At 41.7% G+C, this 13,480-nt stretch overlaps 1 protein-coding gene across 8 annotated transcripts in view; it reads right to left on the bottom strand.

The window, feature by feature from the left end:
• Positions 1 to 13,480, bottom strand: part of CNKSR2 (connector enhancer of kinase suppressor of Ras 2) — a 372,822-nt gene that overhangs the window by 76,647 nt on the left and 282,695 nt on the right. For all 8 annotated transcript variants that reach the window (XR_012645541.1, XM_074994112.1, XM_074994129.1 and 5 more), the window contains 2 exons: positions 12,875 to 12,948; positions 6,624 to 6,695 (listed from right to left, as the gene is read on the bottom strand). Coding sequence is in view for 7 of the 8 variants with exons in the window: in XM_074994112.1 (XP_074850213.1) it covers positions 6,624 to 6,695; positions 12,875 to 12,948 (146 nt within the window). In the remaining variant the exon portion in view is untranslated. The remainder of the gene's footprint in view (positions 1 to 6,623; positions 6,696 to 12,874; positions 12,949 to 13,480) is intronic.

Below are 13,480 nucleotides of genomic sequence, written 5' to 3'. Positions count from 1 at the left end.
GGAACCTTGCTTGCCAAGCTAATGAGCAGCGATTTCAATGCTTAAATATATGACAAAATGACAAAGACCACTACATTAACTTTGTTCTTACTTGAAAAATGTTTCCTTCTAATATTATTGTTACAGAGAACTTGGCCTTATATTCCTCCTTTGCATACTGTATTATTTGGAAACAGAATATTTTCTTGATAAGTGAAGAATAGCATCTTTTGCAACTGTTTCTAAATAAAAGTTTCTGAAGCATTTCAGCAGATTTAACCAGACTTCAGATCAAGGCTGACGGGCACTGTCCTTTGACAACTGAGAGCATTTACAGGAGCTATGAACCACTTAACATCAGGAACAACAGTAGCTAGCTGCAAAGTTACGTTGCCATGACTACGCAACACCTCATGCTAACATCTAATTAATGTTACCATGGGGAGGAGAGAAGACAAGTGAATCAGAATAAAAGGGTACAAACTTTCAGATATAATAATTAATGGCTGTCATGGATTTATAATAACTGGAGTCTTAAAGCAAAACCAAACAAACAGAAACAAACCAACCAACCCTAGCCTACACAACTGTTCATGTCTTAAATCATGGGAAGGATCCTTTGTCAAGAACCTTCGAAAGCTTTACATTATTTTTTTAACAAAGAAAAAGCTAAAATATGTTAAAAGAACAGCAAAGAGTCCATCTTTTCTCACATGAGCTCAAACTTTACTACTTCGGAATGCAGCCACAGTGCATTGAAAAACAAAACCAAACCCAACCAAACAAAAAACTCCCGCAACTACACAACCACCACTCAGTGAAATATTTGTGCAAAGGATTTATCACCTCAGAATGCAAGAGAACAGAGCTAAGAAAAGGTTCTCTTTTAGCAAGATCTCATTTTACCCTAAATGCAAGAGACTGTAAAATTCTTGTCTCACTCAATTAAATTAGAGTTTAATTATGTTAATTTGCACAAATGAATTGGTTACCTTTTGCAAATTACTGTTCCTATAAATAATCAAATTGCATAAACTATATTTTAATAGATAATTTTAGTATTAGAAAATGCTGTTTTCTGAAAAGTGCCTCCTGACAATAATCTCATGAAATGTGCACTGACAGAGTTACAGAATATTGCTACAGTTAATAATGTACAGTAACTGATGATCTAACTCATTATCTGGAATGATATTGAAACCAGACATACATCCAATATGGAATAAATTATTAGTCTATGCAGTATGCCCCAATATGGCAGAACGTTCTTTTTCTCACAACTTGCTTGTAAATTCAGAACTCTGAGAGAAGGATTAAAGGTTCACGGGCTCCTACTTGTTCTACTATCTTAACCCCTGATAAAATCCATGTCCATGTGCTATTTGGATAATTGCAAGTATATTGTATGTAACTGGTAGCAGGTGTCAAAAGAAGCACATCAAAAGGCAATATGTTTCTGGCAAAAAGAAGGTGTTAACGTCTCTCCATCACATGGTTCACAGCTGCAAGACAGACTTGATTTACAGAAACACAGCTAGCCCCAAGATTCTGAGTGACCAGTTGTACTCTAGCCAGAATCTAAAGAAACTATAAATGTTCCTGGACATTCATTACAAGCTTAACAAATGGAAGTTTTCATTCTAATTGTATTCAACTGAAATTAGACTTGTCACCTTTACTTTGGTTCATAGATGGGTGCCTTTAGAAAGGATATGCTTATAAATACCAGTAAGTACTCTGTTCACAACCAAACCAAAAACAAAAAAACAAACAACCCCCCCGCCAGAGGTGGCTGAATAGAGACACAGTGGGATGAGCAAGTTTATTGTCTCTGTATCTCCCAGCCCAGAACATAGGATTTTAATGTTGATGGAACTGATCATTTTGAAAAGGTGATGTTTTTTTAAAAGGGAAGGGTAAAGTCTGATTTTGCCAATCTTGAAATGACAGTGTCCCTCTAAGTAAGGGATCATATTAGGAAATACATATTCATGACACCGAACAGCAGAACAATGACCACAAAACAAGTAGAAGTTACCAGCATGAAGTGGAAATCTAGGTCTCATAAAATCAACATAATCTGACCAGGAGCTGATAGAGGAGGTATCTGAGCCTTTATCTATCATCTTTGGAAAAGCATGGGAGACAGGAGAGATTCCAGAAGACTGGAAAAGGGCAAATATAGTGCCCATCTATAAAAAGGGGAATAAGAATAACCCAGGAAACTACAGGCCAGTCAGCTTATATTCAGTGCCAGGAAAGATAATGGAGCAGGTAATTAAAGAACTCATCTGCAAGCACTTGGAAGGTGGTAAGGTGATAGGGAACAGCCAGCATGGATTTGTAAAGAACAAATCACGTCAAACTAATCTGATAGCTTGCTTCGATAGGATAACGAGCCTTGTGGATAGGGGAGAAGCTGTAGATGTGGTATACCTAGACTTTAGTAAAGCATTTGATATGGTCTCGCATATTATTCTTATAAAAAAACTAGGCAAATACAATTTAGATGAGGCTACTATAACGTGGGTGCGTAACAGGCTGGATAACCGTACCCAGAGAGTAGTTCTTAATGGTTCTCAATCCTGCTGGAAAAGTATAACAAGTGGGGTTCCACAGGGGTCTGTGTTAGGACCAGTTCTGTTCCATATCTTCATCAACAATTTAGATATTGGCATAGAAAGTATGCTTATTAAGTTTGCAGACGATACCAAGCTGGGAGGGGTTACAACTGCTTTGGAGGATAGGGTCATAATTCAAAATGATCTGGATAAACTGGAGAACTGGTCTGAGGTAAACAGGATGAAGTTTAATAAGGGCAAATGCAAAGTGCTCCATTTGGGAAGAAACAATCAGTTTCACACATACAGAATGGGGAGAGATTGTCTAGGAATGACTACAGCAGAAGGGGATCTAGGGGTTATAGTGGACCACAAGCTAAATATGAGTCAACAGTGTGATGCTGTTGCAAAAAAAGCAAACATGATACTGGGATGCATTAACAGATGTGTTGTGAACAAGACACGAGAAGTCTGCGCTGGTTAGGCCTCAGGTGGAGTATTGTGTCCAGTTCTGGGCACCGCAGTTCAAGAAGGATGTGGAGAAATTAGAGAGGGTCCAGAAAAGAGTGACAAGAATGATGAAAGGTCTAGAGAATGTGACCTATGAAGAAAGGCTGAAAGAATTGTGCTTGTTTAGTTTAAAAAAGAGAAGACTGAGGGGGGACATGATAGCAGTTTTCAGGTATCTAAAAGGGTGTCATAAGGAGGAGGGAGAAAACTTGTTCTTTTTGGCCTCTGAGGATAGAACAATAGGCAATGGACTTAAACTGCAGCAAGGAAGGTTTAGGTTGGACATTAAGAAAAAGTTCCTAACTGTCAGGGTGGTCAAACAGTGGAATAAATTCCCAAGGGAGGTTGTGGAATCTCCATCGCTGGAGATATTTAAGAACAGGTTAGATAGATGTCTAGCAGGGATGGTTTAGACAGTACTTGGTCCTGCCATTTGGGCAGGGGGATGGACTCGATGGCCTCTCGGGGTCCCTTCCAGTCCTGGTATTCTATGACTCTATGATTCAGTAACTTCAGACCACAGAGTCTAAAATGCATACATATAATACGTATGTGTGCACACATACATAAATAGTTCGTATATCCTGTGTAGATAAGAACAATGAAATAATTCTTTTTTAAAAAAATTATTGAAGATATTTAACAACTTGAAAGCATTTTCCATTCAACAGAATTACAATTTTAGTAGTTTCCTGCACATCTGCCTGCCGTAACAAGGTACAAACAGCACGGAAAGGATTGCATAATGAAAGTGGTTGACTTAAACCTGACAAAACAAAGCTAACCGAACATGATGGAACCATTTTGTGTAATCAAAATGATTCTGAATATTTTCATACTGTCTATTTCTTAAAGTTTGAGTAAATATTTGTGAGGGTAGAGTAGGATACAAAAAATGCTCTTCAATACTTTGTCATGCTGCCTCTGAACTTAAAAAGATCTATTTATTACTAAACAAATTTTTAAAAAAGATTATGTGGATTCAGTGTACGGAAATGAACCTGTTCTTGGGACTAGGAGAAATTATTTTCTGATATTTAAAGCAAGATTAATTTTAAAATCAGGGGGCCCAATTATGATTTCAGTTATAATTGGTGGATTAGTGTAACTACTTCCGATTTTCATTTGTGTAACTGAGATCAGATACTGGTCCAGTTTGCTTGCTTGCTTGTTCCTCTACCTGCTGAAGACTCATTCCAAAATGGCAAAATGTAAGTCATGATCTACATCTAAAAAAAATCAAATTAACTATGGTTAATAACAAACCCATTTCCCAATTATTCTAAGGTCACGTTGATGTGTACTGTGTATTACATAGATACATATTTTTACCTTTAGAACCCTTCATTCCAAGTGTTTTTCTACTGAAAGAGATTTTACTTATGTTTAAATGGTTATGGTATTTTCAATGTGGCCAGGATTTCACTAGTCCTGATTTATTTTGTTCAGCGCACACTAATGTGCTTTATGAGTACACAGCCTGATGGAATTACATAATGCAATTAAGAGAAAAAGCAGTCATGCAAACAAATGAAGGTATTAGGGTCCCTCATGAATGCCAAGTCATTTTTGAAAATGAGACTTAGGTCCTTTGGAAAAATTTTACCCTATATCCACTTTTACTTAAAAGTAAATGTAAAACTTTAATCTGTTTAATGGTCAACTGATCTCAGTAAGGGAAGTTTCCAGAAACCGTTACCTAAAGTAAGTGAAGATAATAAATACAGGTAACATCATTCTTATCACTGCTAAGATACTTCATTAGAAATTTTACAGTCTTAAAATTGGTACATTTTTAAATTTTTATTTTTTAAAAAAATATTTTGTTTTTTAAAATTTTCTTTTTTGTTTATTTTCTTTTATAAAATATTTATGTTTCTTTTTTATAAATTTTTTTGTTTGTTTTATAAGTGTATTCACCATCATCTCACTTATCAATAGAGCCTGCAAGCATGGGACAAAAGCATCAGTTTATAATGGGAAACTTTAGTTAGTTTCTTTTACTATAATGAAAATTACATTTTTTTTCCAAAATAAAGGCATTCCATTTTATCCTGAGAACAGACAGAAGTTATCAGAGTTTGCATAAAGTTTGTCTAGATCAGCATTTCTTAAACTATGTTCCGCAGAACACTGGTGTCCTGTGAACAACTCACAGGTGTGCTGAGAGCGACTGACACTTTTTCGATATTATACACTGATGGTATACATCTTTCGTTATTTAAACCAGATACAATGTTACTTCTTCATTGTTGTGATACCTGGTTAAGTTACTTCATTTTGTTTTTGCTGTCTATGTTACTGTTTCGTTTTTTTTTTTGTATTACAATAATTTTTTAGAAAAAAAATTTCATTGGTGTTCCACTTAAAAATATTATTGTTGGGTGTTCCATAGTTTTAAGAAGTTTCAGAAACACTGGTCTAGATGAGTTAAAAGTGATCTTGCTAAAACGTTGTAAATTAAAGCATTTTTAGTAAATGCGGGCAGACCGTTAGGTCTACCATGCAAGGTGCTCAGGATGAAACCCCCAGCTCATTGATTTCAAAGCTGAGTTTTTCCACTGAATTCAACAGACCCTAAATGCCTTCGACCTGAAATTTATGCTTTGCCATGGCACGTACTCCAGGTAAAACCCACACAGGCCCACAAAACTGGGCTTAAGTTAAATAAGCTTTGCATTGGCTCTCTGCATGGTGATGAATTTGCTCCTACTTGAGGATACTATAGCTTCCTGGATGGACTGGGCCCTGAAACTAACTTCGGGGAACATCATTACTTGCTTTATTTCCCGAAGAATTCACCTTGCACAGTTCGTGCTTCTTCAGCCACAGTGATGATGGTGCAACCACTCTCATTACTTGAATGATTACTTCCACTACAAGAGTTATAATAGTCGTTTGTGTGTATTTATGTGTAAGAGAGGGGCGTTATGTTACATTTCAACAAAATCTTAGGCTATTTTTGTATAATTTTTCCGTTATGCCACTTTTCCTGGTCATAGCAGCAGAATGGAGAGTAGGGAAGGCAAGACCACCTTCTCCTCCACAGCAGGCTCCAGCTCTTCCTTGGATATTCTCCAGCATTCCCAGGCCAATCAAGAGACACAATCACCCCATTGTGTCCTGAGTCAGCCTCAGGGCCTCCACACACTGGGATGTGCCCAGCAGAGTTGCAATGGACGCCTCCCAGGGCACCCTTACCAGCCACCTGAATCACCTCAACTGGCTCTTCTCAATCCAGAGGAGTACTGGATCTAGTCTAAGGCTCCCCTGAGTAGCCAAACTCCTCACCCTGTCTCAGAGAGTGAGCTCAGCCACCCTGCAGAGAAATCTCATTTTCACCACTTTGACCCACAATCTCATCCTTTTGGTCATTACCCAACGTTCTTGACCACAGGTGAAGATGGGATTAAAAACGTGTTTTTCTCAAAAAACTAGGATGCTCTTTTGCACTCATACATCTACAACGCGAAAATGTAATCTTTAATGAAGACAAAAAAATAACACGTTATCATTGGCTTCAAAGAAAAGCACTGTATTACAAGACTGTAATATTTTAGTAGGTTTGATTACCTGTTCATGTCATCTAGATGTTCAGCAGCAAAGTAAAAGCTTTTGATCTTAGGATGACAGGCTTTGAATGCACTGTTGGAGAAAAAAAGTGAAACATAATGGGCAAGAATAATACTTATATAAAACATACTTTTGTCAGAATTAAGGTTAATTAAAAATTCAAATAACTTCATGATCTGTGTTCAATTTTCTTTCAAGTTAGTTAAGTAGGTTTGTGTGTTTTTATTCAGTCTTATAATTTTTGGAAACCATCCATCTATCACTGATTAAAAGACTTTATTGACCATGTATCTTTAAATAACATCTACATTCAACAATGCATAGAGACAGTTCAACAACTATTAACATGATAGGTGTAACATTTGGATAAACTGAGGTGGTTAAAAATAGTTTGTACAACAGGCAATTGTGTTTATGCGGGTGGAGGTGTCAAACAAGTTTCTGAACAGAAAAAATGACTTAACGGTTTATTTGATATAACAGAAAAGCTCTCATTCCTCTGACTTTTCACATCACAGTGCCCTTGGCATTATCTTCAGTGCTAATGACAGAGTCCAAAAGAAAAATGTGATATGCTGACTGATTTTTGACAAGCTGTTGTAAACCAACAGGGTGTTTATAAGGTCATCTACCATGATGCGTAATGGCATGTTGTCTCTCCCATCACCCAAGTAAACAACATGGCTGCATTGACACCAGCAAGATCTTTCAAAAGATCGCATGGAGTGTCCACACACAAAATATGTCCTTTTGAAAGACAATTAAAAGAACGCGGCTCTTCTTTCAGAAGCGCTCTTCTGCTCCCGGATCAGGAAGAGTGCCTCCTTTTGAAAAATTCGGTTGAAAAAAACCCGTGTGTAGCTGCTCTGTGGGCCACTCTTTCAAAAGAGCAGTCCTCCATGGCGCTGGTCACCTGGATCCCAGTGATGCCCTGGCTAGCACCCCTGGAGCTCTAAGCTCCCTGCGTCCGGCTGCTTTTAAAGTCGCAGGGATCCAGAAATTCTGTGGCAGGATGCTGAGAGCATGACTGCAGCACAGAGATGAGGAGCCCTGCAGCAAGCCCTCGCAGCCATTCCCTATAGAAAAGAGAGGCCCCATGGCGAGCAGCCAGCCCCCGTGTGACCCCCCCAAGAGTCCCCCCCAGTGAGCCAGGTGAGGAGTCACAAGAATCAGCCCCAAACACAAAGCAGAGGGCACCCTCCTGGACAGAGCTGATCTCTGGGACCTGGTGGGGCTCTGGCAGGAGAAGGAGGAGGTCCTACACACAACCAGGGGCTAGAAGAGGAATGCACCTGCATTTGGCTGGCTGGCCATTGGCCTGTCTGCCCGAGGTCACCCAGCCTGCACCCAGCCAGATCAGCAAGTTCGCTCCAAGGTAAAAGAACTGAGGCAGAGGTATGTGTGGGCCCAGGATATTGTCTGGCGCTCAAGGGCAGGGCCAGCCACCTGCCCCTATTACAAGGAGCTCCAAGCCCTCCTCTGGTATGAGGTCAGTTCCCCCCTACCCATGATCCTTGACTTGGCAGCAGAGGAGCTCCTGGCAGCAGTGAGCAAGGACGAGCCAGGGCCATCCCAAGACCATCTGGGACACCCTACCTGGGGCAGCCACCAGGAGCTGGAGACCAAGACCCCATCGGAGGATGATGGGTCAACTTATGGAACCTCGGTGATCGCTGTCTCATCAGGGTCATCCAGCTGGGTGACCTCAAGCCAGGCATTGCTGGACATTACCCTGGGACCCACTGAGGCCTGAACATGGATGCCCCAGTGAAGAGTTCTGCCCTGGCATGCAGGGACAAGCGCAGGTGACACCCAGCACCTACTCCTGTGGACAGCACTGTGGGCTGCACATGTAGCGGGGGGGATGGGGCAGGAAAGGCCAGGCTGCGCCTGGCTCACCCACCACCCATGTGAGGACCCCTCTTTGGCCTCATACCTCCCACTGCCCATGAGCCCATTCTCTGGGGAGTGGGGCATGTGGCAGTCAGCCCCATCCCCAAGGCACAGCAGAGTCCACGTGCAGCAGGGCCTGCTGTGCAGGGAAGACATGCCACTGCTCCTGGAACATCCCAGTCCCTCAGCCCGGGGATTGAGGATTGCTGCCCATGGGGGGTGGGGGACATGGCACTCAGGGCTGGGCTGCAGGACTGACTCCTCCCTCTCCCCTTCCATCCCTACAGGTGTGCCACTTGAGGGCTGAGAGAGCCCTGTCCACCTCTCAGTGCCAGGGAGCCCATCATCACCAGGCAAGAGGGCCAGGTCACCCCAACCACGAGCACAAGGGCAGGGCTGCACCTGGTGGGACTGTCACCGTGTCCAGACTGATGAGGCTGCAGCCTGCACGGCCGCCCCCTGGGAGGTGAACCAGCTGCTCCAGAAGCGGCTGGCCCTGGACTGCACGGACATGGCGTGGTGACAGGAGGCAGGGGGAGAGGTGGTGCTCACCCTGCGCCACATCTGCAGGGCCCTCAGGGACTAGCCTGCCTCCCCGCCACCTTCCCACTACCCCTATAGCTACCTTCACTGTCCTGGTCTCTCCTGACCTCCCTCCTGCCACAATGCAGGGCCTGGCCGAATCGCTCATGGCCAGAGCAGGCCCTGCTGTGGCAGCCCCTGCCACCAAGTCCAAGCCCGCTGCCCCTCCAACATCCCCACCTTCCTGTGGTCCCTGCCCTATCCCACCGCCCAACAGGGCCCCCACACTTGGGGCAGGAGGGGCTCCCCCCGCCATCACATCTTGAGACCCCCCCCACCCTAATGGAAGACTGAGGCCTCCCCACCCCCTGTCCTGAGCCCCACCTTCAGGTTCAGGTGACCCCATTCCCTGTCTCAAGGCCCTCCTTGTATACAGTTCTGTCCCTTGTAAATAGCTGTCAGGTTATTTTTCATATTTGCAGTGTTTTAGTTTCTGTTAGTAAATAGTTTCTTTGTTCAACACCCCCACGTCCCTCGTTATTGGGGTGGGGAGTGAGGGGTGGATGGGCAAGAGGAGTGGTGGAGAGATGGGGGCCCTGAGGACAGGTCTCTGCCACCAGAGGAAGTGAAAGGTGGTTGCAATGGTGGTGGCCAGCAGCCCAGCGGGGGTGAACTGCTGTTGGTTCATGGCTCTCAGCTGGGAGCCTCAGGAATATAAATGGGCTCTGCTCTGCTGTATACGGCACAACAGGCCTCGGCAGCATGTGCAGGGCGGGGGTGTTTGGGAGGGGCCATTTAAGGGAGTGGTTGGCCAGAGCTCCCTGAAGGACTTGACAGCCCTGCGACCCTGGTCCGCAGTGTTTTCTGGCCCTTTCTTTCCAAAGGGCGACTGATGCTGTGTAGCTGCTGTCTTTCGATAGAGCAGACTGGTCTTTCAATCCGCATTTTCTGTGTGGATTTTTCAGAAAAGATCCTCTGGATGATCATCTTTTGAAAGATCGCTGTAGTGTAGACATGGCCTGTGAGCGGTCACTAAGAAATCTACAGTATTTCATCTTTTTAATGCAAACAATTTTTAAAACAAACCCATGCAGTGAGTTTCCACAAATCCTGCTGCCTTCAACACACTGCTGGGCTGAAAGTCTGTGCTAGCTGGGCTGCATGTGGCCTGCAAGTTGGGAACTGCTGAGCTGTGGAAACTCCCCTATGAAAATTAATTAATAATGTACACTATAGAATTACCTTTTTTTTTAAAAAAAAAACAACAACAAAAACTACTGGCCTCAAGATTGCTTTAAAATGGCAACAAAACACAGAAAGAGAACAAGACAAACAGGAATATATATTACATGCATGGTTCTTGTTTTCAAGAGAGATCAGTTAACTACATCTTTTCCCTGAATACATGCCAAAGTATTAGAAGAAAGAAAGAAAGGCACTGTCAGGGAAGAAAATCTGTAAATGTTAGACACGAAGGATTCCTCTACGTATTAATGCACAACATAATGTTACATAAGTGAGAACAGATGCTCCATTTAAAAAATCATGTTATTGAGACCCAATGCTTATCTTAAAATTGTTATAACATCTGTCATTTGGATTCTAAGTATCTTTTTTCATTATCTACCACTCAAGTAGACTTTTTTTAAGTCAGATTTGTGTATTCTGCTACCCAGTACATAGGGCAGTGAGTTAGACAACAATTTCAATGAAATCCAGTTCTTAGAAATAACCAACTTAAATCTGAAAATCCTAAAACTGTAGATCAAGGGGTTTTTTTAAACCCTTTTTAAAGATTATTACACAGAACAGAATTTATTTTAAAGAGCACTCTAAGCTAACAGGAATAACACTAGCGTCTCTTTAAAAAGGGAATGTAAATGACTCTCTAAACAGTTTATCTGGTATAATTTTCATTGTTTCAAATGCACTCTTGAAACACCTGCAAGTGAAACTAAAAATGTCTGCTAAAGAATCAAATCATGCACTAGGTTGTCACTGGGCAACACACAAGGACTTCAGTGGTCAGAAAGAAAATGGGAATGTAGATACATGCGTAGCAAGACATGTACTTATGTAAGCCAGAGGTATACAACTAAATAAAGGCAAAAGTACTTTTGCAGTTATGTGCCACATCCCAAGCTATAGCAAATCTGTGTAGCTCTGTTAACTTTAGTGGAGCTATATTGTTTTATCCTTTTTCAAGAGGGATCCCATAATGTCAGCAAAAATATGAACTGAGAAAACCTTCCTAGGTAGTTTTGAATAAAATAGGATTTGCATCTGGCAATGGGTTTGACAGCATGCCTCCTCAAGGCTTTTCCATTCATTTTGTATTTAAAACACATAGGCTGTGTCTACACTAGCCCAAAACTTCGAAAGGGCCATGCAAATGGCCCTTTCGAAGTTTACTCATGAAGCGCTGAAATACACATTCAGTGCCTCATTAGAATGCCGGCAGCCACAGCACTTCGAAATTGAGGCGGCTCGTCGCCGCGCGGCTTGTTCAGATGGGGCTCCTTTTCGAAAGGACCCTGGCAACTTCGAAATCCCCTTATTCCTAACAGCAGATAGGAATAAGGGGATTTCGAACTCGCCAGGGTCCTTTCGAAAAGGAGTCCCATCTGGATGAGCTGCGCGGCGACGAGCTGTGTCAATTTTGAAGTGCTGTGGGTGCTGGCATTCTAATGAGGCGCTGAATATGTATTCCAGTGCTTCATTAGTAAACTCTGAAATGGCCATTTGCATGGCCATTTTGAAGTTTTGGGCTAGTGTAGACACAGCCTTAGTCGAGTGTCATGACAAAGCCTCAATAAGCTTTTTTTTTTTAACACACTGCTATTTATTTTTAAATGGTGATGCAAAACTATAGATAAAAATTAATGATGGAAAAGCAAAAGCACTTAAAGCCACACAGAGATACTGTATACCTAAATATTTCTTTTTAGCAAACTTTTTAGTTCAACGATAGAATCCCACCACAGCAAAGAGATTTTGTGGAATAAATAACTTAGAACACTCCTCCTTTTATCCACTTCTTCTTTTTCTTGTTTTGCCTCTGTATTAACTCACCTCCTCCATCTCTCAGTGCTTGCCTTATATGTGCTTGTTAACCCATTAAATCTGTCCCTCCACAAAACAAAACAGAGGGAGAATGAAGGTGCAACTGGGGAAACAGTAACAGGGAGGGAAGGAGGTGAGCATTCCTACTAATTCTGCTGATATTTTCTGGTTGTATGGCTTTCACTGCAGACTCACTGGCTGTCTCTTGAAAGAGGTATGCAAATGAGGGAAATAAAAATGCAAATTAGATACAGATTTACATATCTGGCACCTAATTTGAATATTCTTCTTTTGAAAGAAGAAAAGCAGAGTAGATGCGGTTCTTTCAAAAACAGACCCCGTCTTTGAGAACCCTTCTTCCTAAAGGAAAAAAAAAAGGAATCTTTCAAAGATGGGGTTTACTTTTGAAAGAGTAGCATCTACACTGCTTTTCTTTTTTCAAAAGAAGATGCAAATGAGGCACCAGATATGTAAATCTGGTGCCTCATTTGCATTTTCAATTTCCCTCATTTGTATGCTTCTTTCAAAAGAGGAATGCAAGTGTAGACACAACGACTGTGTCTTTGGGGAGTGGGGGATCATCACAGCACATGCTTTCCTCTCACATGACTGTTTACATGATTGTCTTACGCAACCAAATCATGTTACAATGACTTCCATTCTAATTTGACTATCTCAAACAAGGAAACTTTCACTCCTTGAAAGCAAGAGATTATTTACTTGTTCCTCCTTCTCTATTTTTTACTGCACAGTACAATTTCAAACACACTTACTATTTCTTGCGGCATTCGCTGGCTCTATCAATCTTAAATTCAGGCAGACTGATGAATCCCTCTGCCTTCTCATCCTATAGAGACAGTGCCATATGTTAGTCAAGTTCGTGGTGCTTAAGATGAAAGTACATTAAGACTTAAACGAAGAGAGAAAATTTTACTCATCAGCTCCCTATATAGGGCATACTACTGTACTCCTGGCAAACCAATGGGAGCATTATGAGAGTGGGAAGCCACTGACCTTAGTCTAGAATTTTTTTTTAACCATAATTTTAGTAATTTGGCTGGCAAGTTGGACTGGGCCCAACTGCTTCAGAAACCATTTCACAGCTGGAGAAGCATTTAATCATGGTGCCTAAATCTGGCAAAGACTCAATGCAGTGGTCAGCAAAAACTGTAATTTTGTGTTGAGGACAGAGCAATACACAAGGTGAAATGCAAACTATTTTACAACGAGAACAAAACAAACCCACACTAACATGAATCAACCCAATTTTAAAATACAAATGTGCACCATTTGCCATTCCTTTACATGGTGTTGCAGCCTAGATTAATGATTTCTCTCCAGTAATTCTTACATCTTATCATTTACGCTTACAGAGGGGG

The sequence above is a fragment of the Carettochelys insculpta genome, chromosome 1, assembly GCF_033958435.1.
Source record: "Carettochelys insculpta isolate YL-2023 chromosome 1, ASM3395843v1, whole genome shotgun sequence".
NCBI classification, from domain to species: domain Eukaryota; kingdom Metazoa; phylum Chordata; order Testudines; family Carettochelyidae; genus Carettochelys; species Carettochelys insculpta.
Note: the sequence above shows the minus strand (reverse complement) of the source record. Positions and strands in the feature narration are given on the sequence as shown.